Source organism: Pseudozyma flocculosa (assembly GCF_000417875.1).
Source record: "Pseudozyma flocculosa PF-1 unplaced genomic scaffold scaffold00015, whole genome shotgun sequence".
Taxonomy (NCBI): Eukaryota; Fungi; Basidiomycota; class Ustilaginomycetes; order Ustilaginales; family Ustilaginaceae; genus Pseudozyma; species Pseudozyma flocculosa.
Window position 1 is genome coordinate 31,313 of NW_006920883.1, and position 11,438 is coordinate 42,750.

The following is an 11,438-nucleotide window of genomic DNA, read 5'->3' on the forward strand; positions in this document are numbered from 1 at the left end:
GGGGGGGGGGGTACAGGTGCAGTCGCGTCGGAACCCCCGGTCAGCGGTGCGGTGTACCGACAAATGACAGGGGGAGGGGTACCGACGTCTCGTGTCGTCTCGTCCCGTTTCGAGATGCTTTTTCACAAGGTCGCGGTCGCGGTCGAGCCGGAAGAGATGGGTAAGCATCCATGCCGAGGGGGCGAATGGCGTCTCGCTCGTTGCGAGCGCGCGGTGCAGAAGCCGTCATCCTCAGCGAGCAACTCGCAAACCGACGACGAGGGCGGCCGCGGGATCTTAGCTTGCGATCCGCGGTACACTCTGGTAACTACAGTACATACAGTAGCTACGGTAGCTAGTGCGCAGCAGGGCGGGTGGGCGGACAACGCAGCCGCCCGCCTGGCTTGATCTGCCGTGGCGTCGCTGGGCGTCGCTGACCTGGGCTGCGTGGCGCTGACTCGGGCTGGTTAGTCGTAAGTGGGGTTCGTGCCTCTGATCGTATGAGAGCAACACCAAAGACGATCCACGCTCTCGACGTCGACAACAAGACGTCTTTCAGCCCGCGCCGCAATCAATATCCGAAGCTATGTAGCTAGCCAGACAGCCAGCCAGCCAGACAGCCAGACAGCATTGAGATTCGAGGCGCCGCGCCGACACCGCAACTGCGCCACCGACCGAGCTATCTAAAGAAGCCACTGACCCTCTGCTCAGCCATGCGGCGCTTGACCATGCGCGCCGTCTCGCTGCCCCACACCTCGATGGGGCTGCGGCCCTTTTTGAGCACCTCGCGCTCGTGGATCTTGGCCTGGGCGCGGCTAAACAGCGCCACGTTGCTGTACGACAGCGGCAGCGTCGAGTCCCACCGCTCCAGCTGCGCCTGCGATAGCGAATCAAACGGCGGGACGACGGAGCGCCCGCGAAACACTTCCTCGAACAGGTAGCACACGTCGTTGACGTTGAAGGGGATGCCGAGGTGCGGACCCGATGTCGAGCCGCCCGCGCCGTTGGTGGTACTCGTCGTGCTGCTGCTGCTGCTGCTGCCCGGTACGCGGTATCGCGATTCCGACACGCGCAGGTCGCTCGCCACCTGTCCAGGGAGGAAGACATCGCAGAGCAGAGGTTCAACTGGGGTCAGTCGTTTGGTGAATCGGTCCAATCGCGGCCGGGAGGGGACCGCAGTGCAGACGCAACGTACCTTTTCGTATAGCTTGCGACGGCCCTTGAACGCCAGCGGCTCCATCTTGTGGCCGGCCAGCTCGCAGATGATGTACGTCGCCACCGCCAACCCAAACATGGCGGGCAGCGGGCCGAGGACGGGCAGGATGCGCACGCGGAAGTCCTCGAGCGCCGCCAGCTCGTCGACGCTGCCCTTTTGGAACTCGTCCTCGTCCAGCGGCAGCAGCCGCGTGTCCGACTTTTCCGTCGAGTAGACGCACGGAATGAAGAAGCTCGGCTCTGGAGGCGGGCCGCTCAGGTCAATTTCCGCAGCAGCAGCGGCAGCCGTCGTTGTCGTCGTTGTCTTCGTTGTCGCTGCCGCCGCCGCGGCCGCCGCCGCAGAGGAGTTGCGGTACGAGGTGGAGCGAGAGACTGCGGGCGAGGACGTCGTGGACCCGGGCGTCATCTCTTCCAGGTCCGATGTGCGCGAAGCGTGCCGCCCCATCCGAGGCGCTCCGCTGCCCCCTAGCGGCTTCTCGATCACGGGCTGTTGCAATGGAGCCACCTTGGGCCCCAATCCGTCGTCGTCAACGAAAACGTCCTCGGGCACCTCGGCCTTGGACCGAACGGCGTCCGCCTTTGTCTGCGCCTCGACTTCTGCCTCCTCGGCCTTGGCATCGTCGACGCCATTGGCCTCGTCCTGCGCCTGCGCCGACCCGTCCAGCGTGAATGGCCTGGCGTCTTCGGCGGACCGCTCCTTGTCGTCGCCATCGAGGGGAGCCCAGCCTTCCTGCTGATCCGCAGGCAGCAGCGCCGCCATTTCGTCAGACGGCGTCGTCAGCGGCGTGGCGTAGGCGCCCGAGCCAAACGACGACACCGACGAGGCCCGGCGGGAATGCGCCTTGCGGACGTTGGGCATCGGCGCGACGGCGGCGGGAGGGATGCGAGGCGACTGCATGGGCGACCCGCCAAGCGGCGAGGGCACAAGCGGCGTCCTCGACTTGCCGGCGCCGTTGGAGCCGAGGAGGCGGTTGGGCGAGCCGGGCGCCTCCCTCTCCGCATCGCTGCCACTGGCGCTGCCGCTGGGTCCGCCAGCAGCGGCGCCCCTGACGGGAGTCCTGTCCAGGTCAATCTGGGCGGGCGCCAGATTCTGGGCCGCCTTGCCGGGCTTGGCCTTCTTGCCGCCCGCGTCGTCACTCGCCTTTGCGTCGGCACGCTCCTCGTCCGCCTCCTTGGGCGGAAGGGGCGGGATGCCGAGCGCCCTCAGCCTGCGCCTGACGGACCTGGCCAGCGGGTCCTCGCTGGTGGTCGAGATGTCGCTGATCTGGATGCGCGAGGGGTCCGACTTGGCGCCGGCGCCCATCGACGAGATGACCTTGATTTTGTTTTCCGCGCAGTAGCGCAGCAGCTCGACCTTGGTGTCGATGTTGTCGATGGCGTCGATGACGTAGGTGGGGTTGCCTCCGAGCAGCCTCTCGGCCTCGTCGCCGCGGAAGAGCTCGACCCACGCCTCGAGGGTGGCCCAGGGCGCGATCTGGGCAAACTTTTCGGCGCAGCAGACGACCTTTGGGCGGCCGACGTCGGCGAGGTTGGCGCAGGCGTGGCGGTTGAGCGACGAGAGGCTGACCTGGTCAAAGTCGATGAGGCGGAGCTTGCCGACGCCGGAGCGGAGGAGCATGAGGGCTGCCCAGCTGCCGACGCCGCCGGCGCCGACGACAATGACAAACGAGTTGCGGATGTGTTCCATGCCCTGGTCGCCGAGGAAGCTGTAGTTGCGCGAGAGCTGCTCGCGGATCAGGCTCTCGTCCCACTCTGGGGGCTCGTTGAAAGAGGAGCCGGCCGTCTGCTTGCGGGAGGGGGTGAGGATGGGCGGGACCGAGGCCGAGGTGTTGAAGCTGTGCGAGTGGCGCAGGCCGGACGAGGGGCGGAGCTGTCCGGCAGAGAGGCCGGCGAGGTAGCGCGGGGTGCCGGCATCGGTGGTGGTCGAGGACGACTCGTCCCTGGGGTGGGCAAAGTTGGGGTCGAGGCGGCGCTCGTTTGCGCTTGTGGCGGCGTTGCGGATCGTGTCTCCGAGGTCCTTGCGCTTCTTTCTGCGCGAGAGGCGCTGGGTGCCAAAGATGGCGGCGGCGGTGGCTAGCGAGGAGCCAATGGCAATCGAGCCGAGGAAGAGGGCATTTCGGCTCGACTGCGAGGAGAAGAGGTTGGAGAAGTAGGAGGAGACGGTAGCATCCGACATGGTTGGAGCGAGCGGGCGAAGCGCTCAGATGGCAGTCGATGGTGGTGCCAGAGGGCGAAGCGACAGGCAGAGATGCAGCGCAGGTCGACCGAGCCTGGCTGATCTCGTCTCAAAGGCAAGGTGCACCTGATGGCGCAGCGGAGATGTGGCTCGGCCAGGCTCGAGCTTGGATCCAGGAATGGTGCGCTTGTGTCGGCGTTGGCGTTGGCGTTGGCGGCGGTGGCGGTGGCGGTGGCTGTTCGCGAGTTTGCTGGTGAAGATGATGGTGGTGGCAGGTGGCAGGTGGCAGCGATGGTCCTCGGGTCAGGAAAAAGGTGCCTGAAATTCGCAGCAAAAAGGTCCGACGGCCGCCTCTCTGGCCGCCGAAACGAAGAGTCGACGAGCCAAGTGGAGGCAGACACTTTGCTGGGCTGCGCAGCTTTGCCAGCCGCCCGTCCGTCGAGCTTGGCCAACACCCACCCATCGCCACCCCACCCCTCCCTCGCCATCCCTCTTCCGGTGGGACAGGCGCACGAGCAACGCAGAACCACCCTCCCCTATCTTTGCGGCGACTGGATTGACTGGTTCTAGGCCGGCATCGTCGCCAGTCGGCTAGGGTACATACAGCCGCGAAAAGGCCTCGACGGGCGTCCGGCACGTGGGGCAGAGGTGCGCCGACCCCCCGTCCCTCGTCGCTCCAGGAGCCCGGTTGGGCGGACGAGAGGCCAGGTGCTCGCGGCAGTCCATGCACAGGCACAGGCACCGGCAAGGCCAGCAGATGACGTTCCTGATCGACATCGGTAGCAGAGGCAACGAGGTGGGTGAGGAGGTCGAGGGCGTCAGCAAGAGCAGCACAAGGCCAAGCAAGGACACCAAGCAGCGTGACTACCACTCACCTCTCTTCGACGCAGCAGACGACGCAAAGCCGTCTCCGCTCGGCCTCGACGTCGCCCCCCGAGGCAGCCCGGCTGCTTTCGAGCTCCAGCCGCTTCTCGGCAATCGCACGCAGCAGCGCCGACTCTTCTTCCGAACCACCCCGGTAATCGACGCTGCCTCGTCGCAGCACCGCCGCCCCGTCGCCCCCGGCAGAAGAGGTCGACGCCGGATCCACCAAACTGCGGAGGGTCGACCGTGTCAAGGGAGGCCCATCTCTTCGGAGCGCATACTGTGCCAGCAGCAGCAGACTTTCTCCGTCCGAGAGCGGGCCCTGCTCGTCATCCTCAACCTCATCGTCGGCGGTCAGGTCGATGCCGTCGCCAGCAGCTGCCTGCGCACGAAGGCGATCGGCCCGACGAGCGAGTTGGGCCCCGACGTCTAGCGACCCTCGGTCCGCCTGCAGCTCGCCGCCCTCTTCCTCGTCGCTCGACAGCTCTTCACCCTCTGAATCAGCCCCTTCGTCGGCGTATTCGCCGTCGTCTTCGTCCTCCTCGTCCTCCTCGAGTATCGGCGCATCCGGCGCCAGAAAACGCTGCCACAGCATCGCGTCCAGCAGCGAGGACGAGGGCGACGGCGATGCTGCACGGCTGCGCGGCCTCGCCACGAACGGCCGAGCACTGCCCACTTGCTGCGCCGATGACCGTCCATCTGCGCTCGCCACAACGGCGTCGGCCGATGCGATCCGCCGCGGCCTCGGCCGCATCCTTGCAGCGAGCCGGCCTGGCGTCGCGCTGGACCCGTCTCGACCGCTGACCCACGCCATGTAGGCGCGTCGCGACTCTTGCGATAGCCGGTTCCTCCGCTCCTCGGCTAGGCGCTGCTCCCTTCGCTCCTCGCCGTTGCGGCCGTGCCACAGAAGCCGCACCCTGCGCAGCAGCCTGTAGACCCACTGCGGCACGCTCGGCGGCGGCAGCCCGACGGCGCTGCAGAGTTTGGTGACGCTCAGCACCATGAGCGCCCGCAGGGTGCTGTAGAGCTGCAGCAGGAAGCGCTTCGCCTCTCGCAGCCTGGCCGAGGAGATGAGGCCCGAGGGCCGCGCGGCCGCCGAGTCCTCGACGCGCACTTGCTTGATCTCGCGGCTGAGGCCGCCGGCGACGTCGTGTCGAAGCTGATCGCCGCTTCCAGAGAGGCGAGCGTCTTCCGGGAGGCGGCCCCGGTCTGCGTCGATGATGCGGACGTTGCCGTTGCGCAGCATCTCGACAAACGGCCCCTCGTAGGCCTGGAGCGGCGCCACCTCTTGCGAGAGGCCCGTAAGCCGAGTCGACTCGAGGCACGCGGTGCCGACCTTGAAGAGGGCCAGCGACCAGTCGTCGCTCATCGAAGGCATGTTCGAGCGATTGAAGAGCAGCCGCCCCATTTCGACCCGCTCGCCGGTGAGGAACATGGTGAGGGCGTGGAGCGTGACCGTCAGCAGTACGATGACCATCAGGGCGATCTCGGGCGCCCGGCTGAAGGCCAGCATGAACGGGTAGGTGCCGTCGCTCAGGGTGAGGAGATAGTGCACTGTCGCGGTGATGCCAAAGACCGACGTCACGGCCAGTCGAGGCGCCAGGGGTCTGCAGTCGAGCGCAGCGCGGAGCAGAAAGAGTGAGGTGCAAAGGTTGGTTAGTCGCGGGCAGGGTCTGCGGACGTTTTGAGCGGAGCCCGGCCCTGAGCGGCCCACGCACCTCTTGCGGCACTTGGAAAGCCCGACTGCAAGCACCTCGGTGATCTGCAACAGGATGCAGAGGTAGACGTGCTTGGTGGCCTCGTGCTCGGGGGAAAACGAGTGGAAGTGCAGCAGAAAGGCGAAGCCGACCAGATTAAACGAGGGCGCCTCTTCGCGGCTGTCGAGCGGCGGAGCGGTAGGGGCAGAAGGCCGACGAAGGCAAGGCAAGAGCACGACAACGGGTGTCAGCGAAGAGGGCGGCGAGCGCTTGGGGTCAGCGTCGGCGACTCGTCAAACTCACTCTGCCTCGAGACTGCGGATGAGGGATTCGGTGACGACAGCGACGCAGGTGGCGGTGAAGGATGCCCAGAGTGCGGCTGCGTCCCTGGCCCTGGCGATGGCATCGTGCGACTCCGAGCCAAAGTAGCCCTGCGCCCAGCCCCCGATGGGCTTGTAAGCAAGCCATGCCTCTCTCCACGACCTCGTCGATGCGAGGCTGATGAGGCGGTTGATGGGGGCCGACTCGGAGAAGAAGAGGCTCGAGGTGATGACGGCGAGGATGACGACGGCCCTGGTCAGGAGGAGGATGCTGGGGAGGCGGAGGGCGAGCCTCTTTGCCTGGGGCAGGCGGACCGCGCGGCCGCCGCGCGGTCGACAGATGTGCTGGATCCGGTTGGTGATGAGTGCCATGGCAAAGAGGGCGATGGCGTAGCGGCTGGTGATGAAGCTCCAGGGGCTGTCGCTGAAGCCGTCCCAGACTGCTTCGATGGCATCGTCGCTGTCACTGCCACTGCCACTGCCACTGCCACCGCCACCGCCACCGGCGCTGCCGCCATACACGTCGTCGCGGTTGAGAAGGTTCCGATGCGAGGCACCTACGACGCCGCCTTCGAGAGCGGCAGCCTGCCTGGCCTCGTTGGCTCGGGTCCGCTGTGCGGCATAGTCACCGCCGTGCTCGATGAGGAGGTCCTCGAGCGGGGGGAAGATGAAGTGGTAGGCCGTCTTGAGCGGGCTGAGGGTGACGTTGCCCAGGCCAGACTTGAGCGTGGCATAGGTCGATGCGACAGCGCCCGACATCTTGTTCCGGGCAGTGGGGCGAGGCAAGTGTGGGGTTGGCAGGGATCCTCGCGGTCTGGTCTGTCTATCACGCTGGTGAAAGCGCTGCCAGCAAGGCCGATAGGTGCACCGCCAGGCCAGCTGCCCTACCACTTGCTTGTCGTTCCCCGACGAGGCGATGGCGCGGCGTCGGACCGATGCCGAGGTTCAGCCTGGCCTTCTGGACAGAGGAAGCAAGTGGCAAGCGGCCGGGTCCCGGCGAGGGCAGCCTTGGGAGCGGACCTGCCGCCAGATCGAGGTTCGATGCAGAGGAAGCTGCCAAAGCGTGATGGGGGATCGTCTTGAAGCGCGGGAGAGGCAGGCCTGGTCGTAGTCGAAAGGCGACGGCGGTCGAGGACGGAGCGAGAGCTAGTGGTCGGAGAGCGAGGAAGGAGGGGAGGAGGGGGGCTCGCCGGTGGTCAGTTGTTGGTTGTTGGTTGTTGGTTGGTGGTTGGCAAGGGCCCTCGCTGGGGCAGGGCCAGGCCGCCGGAGGGCTAGCGCCAGGGCCAGCCGGGCCAGGGAGCCAGCGAAGGGACGGCCTGGCCTGGCCGACCCCACCGCTGGCCGCCGACCTTGCTTGCTTGCTTGGACCTTCTCCACCTCGGTTGTTCCGCGTGCACGTCAGCGCAGCAGCCAGGCGGCCAGGCCAGGCCAGGCGGTCCGGCTTCCTTCCGAGACCGAGAGAGCAAGCAAGCTGGCTAAGCTGGCTCGCAACCTTGGCAGCACCCCGGCCACTCTTCTCGCCCTTCCATCCTCACCATCTTCCACCATCACACTCGCTCGCCCGTCCGTACGCAGGCTAGCTGACTCGTCAAACCTACGCCTCCTTTGGCAGCAACCGCCCTTCGGAATCGTTCCGCTGCTCTCCTGACGCTCTTCGCCGGCACGGCCATCGATGCTGGCCCAGGCGTCGTCACGGTGCGGTGTCGGCGGCGGAGGCGGCGGAGGCATGTCGCGACTGTCGCGACAGGCCTCCGCCCTCAGGATTGCTCAGGCGACTTCTGTCGCAGCGGACCGCGCCGGAGCAAGGGCCGAAATACCAGGACTGCGCCGTCCGCTGTCCTCATGCTGCCCTCGACCGGACCGTGGACCAGTGTCAAGACCACCAACAAGCCTCCACGCGGCTGTGCCGGTCGCACGTAGCCATTCAGCGACATCATCTGCCAGGCTACAAACTCGATCTCAGACCAGCACAGCAACGCAGCCGGCGTCGGAAAAGGCGCCGGCTCGCGAAGAGAACGGATCGCAGCGAGGATGGACGCTTCCGCCACTGCGTCGACGGAGGCCACGCTCCATCTTCTGGCGCATCGCCTGCTGGATCCCCGTGGCCGCCTTTGTCACCGCCCACTTCTGCAGCATCGGCAACATTACTGGAGGCAGCATGAGCGTGAGTGGAAGAGCAGCGTGCAGAGCAGACTCGGATGTCGCCGAAGCGCTGCCCTACTCTGGCTGACTCGTTCGCCGGCTGGCTGACCCGGCTGCCTCGGTCGCCACCTGCCTGCTGCCTCGTCCGCCCTGCGCTGCAGCCCACTTTCAACGGCCCCTTTGCCGAAGCATCGGCGGCCAACAGCCGTTCCGACGTCGTCCTGCTCAACCGGCTGGCGGCCGCCAAGGGCAAGTTCAAGGTGGGCGACATTGTCGTCCTCATCTCGCCGCTCGATCCCAACCAGCTCCTCACAAAGAGGATCATCGCGCTCCAGGGAGACGTGGTCCGGGTGTGGGCCCCAGACGCCACAGGCCGCGGCGGCAAGTGGACGCGACTCAAGGTGCCCCCAGGCCACGTATGGATCGAGGGCGATGCAGCGGTCGACATCGTCCCCGGAAGCCTCGGCAGGACGGCTGGATACGGCGTGGCGAGGAATGGCCCCATGGCCAAGGGCAAGAGTCGAGACAGTCGCGAGTTTGGACCAGTGAGTCTGCACCAGTCGCGGCCGACTGGCGAGCAAAGGCCGTACCCTGGTGGATCCGACGGAGTGCTCACGCCTTGAACCATCCTGACCCGCCTTTGTGTCTGCGCAATTCAGGTCCCCGTCGGCCTCATCACTGCGCGGATCGATGCGATCCTGTGGCCTCCGAAGCGGTTCGGGCGACCTGCGCCCCGGCCGGTTCCCTCTGACCAGGCCATGGTCAGCAAGCACCAGTACCCGCCATCGCTGTCGGAGACTTCCGCGCTGGCGGCTCAGCAGTTTGATGAGGACGAGCGGCTGCGCAGCATCGCGACGCAGGTGCACCCGTCGCTGGCGCGGATCCTGGATGAGATGGAGTCGAGGGTCGACAGCGCACGCGTCAAGGCGCACCCGCAGGACTCGCGGCTGAGCCCCTACGTCGACTGGACCGACGGCAGCCGCATCGATGCCGATGGCGATGAGACGAGGAAGCAGGGCGGAGGGCGGAGAGCAGTGCCGACAGCCGATGGCGCTGCGTCGTCGGGGCGAGACGGCAAGCAAGGCGCAGGCATGCGGCGGTACTGGAACGCCATGAGCCGCGGCGGATCGCTAGGGGACGATGCCGAAGACTAGAGGGGGGAAAGCAAGCGCGATGCTCAGCAATGATCGCGTCGCTCGCCGCTCGTCATGGAGAATAAGTGTGTGGCAGGCGCTATATCTTTCGACACTCGTGCGGAGCAGCCTTGATGCCAACAGCCACGACGATGACGACGACTGCCGACATCACCACTGTCTGGGGGACACCAGGGCGGCCTTCGCCAAAGGGGGCGAGGTTGGGCTGGCAAAGCCTGCTGGGCCTGGCTGTCGTCGGAACCGCGAAGAGGTCGAGGCGAGGGCGGTCGGATTGGCGCGGGCGGGCGGGCAGGCGGCCTGGCCGGTTTGAAATTTCGGCAGCGCAAGCGGGCGGGCGGCCAGGGTGAGGCATGCACGCCAGGGGTCCGCTTGGACCCACCAGGCGCCCGCCCCCCCACCACCACCACCACCACCACCTCCTCTTCCTCCTCCTCCTCGAGCGCTACTTCCGTCTCTGCCTGCTGCCTATCCCCTGACCGCCCCACCTTCTGCGACTGCCACTGAAGCCGCCAAAGCGTATCTCGTCAACCATACACGACTCGCACACGTCTTCGCTCGCCAGCATCGCTTCGTCTCCCTTGGTAGCAGGTCTCCACTTGCGCCCCTCCCGCCTCGTCCCATCACCTACGCTAGAGCGCCTTTGTTGCGGACCGCAAGAACGATCACCTCATCGACGCGTCTCCAACTTTGAGCCGATTCCACCTTCTTTCGCTTCCGCTGGCCGCTCAACTACCGGACGACTTCACACCGACGACCAAGCCTTCAGCCACCATGCGTTTCTCGCTCCTCTTTGCATTCTGCCTCTTTCTTGCCGCGCTGAGCACGGTGGCGGCGCAGCAGGCTTCCAACTCGGGATCCGCATCGCAGTCGCCTTCGCCCACGGCATCGGGCTCGGGCTCGGCCGCTGCCTCTGGATCTGGCTCGGCGACGCAGTCTGGCTCGGGTAGCGCCGCACCCTCTGGAAGCGCCAGCGGTGAGTGGTTCTCGGCCGCACGCCATGACTACCTCTGCAGCGCCATCTCAACACCTTGGCACACGTACTGACCCACCTCTTGCTATCTCCCCTCGCCTTGTCTTGTGACTTGGCAGGCACGAGCCGAAGCGGCTCCGCCTCTGGCTCTGCGACGGGCAGTGCGGCGAGCGGCAGTGCGAGTGGCAGTGGCAGCGGCTCTGGATCCGCGGCGCCGAGCTCGACGAGCAAGACGTTGTCGAGCTACCCGACTGCGCCCGTCATCACCGACGGACCGTTTGCGGGCACCGGGGTGGCGCCCGCCCCCGTCGGTACCGGTGGCCAGGCGCAGGGTCCGGACGACAACTTTATCCGCAGCGGCGCGCGCGCTCTGGGCGGATCTGTCGGCGGCATCCTGGCCGCTGCCGTCGCCGCCGGTGCGTGGGTCCTGCTCTGAGGCTGCGGCTTGCGCAGCGCGAAGGGTGCGCTCGATAATGGACGCTGGCGCTACCGGTGCCACGGTTGCCGCAGCACTGCGGTATGGATCGCTGCGCAGACGTCGATCTGCTGTCGGGGACGCACGTTGTCGGTCTCGCTGTGTCCCTGTTTCTCGCCTGTTGCATCGCCTCTCTTCCTCTCTTTCTCTCTCTCTCTCTCTCTCTCCAGCCCCTTGACTATCTCACGACGCCCCGTGGCACAATGACTGAAATGGACAATCTGTATCTATAGCCAGCGGGTGTAGGTGCTCCTTCCCTCAGTGGAGACGCAGCGCAGCACGGTGGTCGAGGTGGAGCGACAGGACGATGCAGGAGATGGTTGCGAACGGTGGCGGGCGTATGCGGTGGCGGTGTTGGTGTGCCAGTCAGCCAGGCGGGTGTGAGGGTGCGGGCACGGGGCCAAAGGTGACACAGGTACGGCATACGGGAAACGGGCATTGGGTTG

General features: G+C 66.5%; 4 protein-coding genes across 4 annotated transcripts; 2 read left to right on the top strand and 2 right to left on the bottom strand.

The window, feature by feature from the left end:
* Nucleotides 1-658: 658 nt before the first annotated feature.
* Nucleotides 659-3,370, bottom strand: PFL1_04515 (uncharacterized protein; the record flags this gene model as incomplete). The annotated part of the gene is made up of 2 exons (XM_007882041.1): nucleotides 659-1,066; nucleotides 1,175-3,370. The coding sequence occupies 2 exons, from the start codon at nucleotides 3,368-3,370 to the stop codon at nucleotides 659-661; spliced, it is 2,604 nt and encodes an 867-aa protein (XP_007880232.1).
* An 871-nt stretch (nucleotides 3,371-4,241) lies between these two features.
* Nucleotides 4,242-7,010, bottom strand: PFL1_04516 (uncharacterized protein; the record flags this gene model as incomplete). The annotated part of the gene is made up of 3 exons (XM_007882042.1): nucleotides 4,242-5,841; nucleotides 5,953-6,111; nucleotides 6,235-7,010. 3 exons carry the CDS (start codon nucleotides 7,008-7,010, stop codon nucleotides 4,242-4,244), a joined length of 2,535 nt encoding a protein of 844 aa, XP_007880233.1.
* A 913-nt stretch (nucleotides 7,011-7,923) lies between these two features.
* PFL1_04517 (uncharacterized protein) lies at nucleotides 7,924-9,547 on the top strand (the record flags this gene model as incomplete). The annotated part of the gene is made up of 3 exons (XM_007882043.1): nucleotides 7,924-8,415; nucleotides 8,555-8,938; nucleotides 9,053-9,547. 3 exons carry the CDS (start codon nucleotides 7,924-7,926, stop codon nucleotides 9,545-9,547), a joined length of 1,371 nt encoding a protein of 456 aa, XP_007880234.1.
* A 771-nt stretch (nucleotides 9,548-10,318) lies between these two features.
* Nucleotides 10,319-10,953, top strand: PFL1_04518 (uncharacterized protein; the record flags this gene model as incomplete). The annotated part of the gene is made up of 2 exons (XM_007882044.1): nucleotides 10,319-10,520; nucleotides 10,637-10,953. The coding sequence occupies 2 exons, from the start codon at nucleotides 10,319-10,321 to the stop codon at nucleotides 10,951-10,953; spliced, it is 519 nt and encodes a 172-aa protein (XP_007880235.1).
* Between the last annotated feature and the right edge of the window lie 485 nt (nucleotides 10,954-11,438).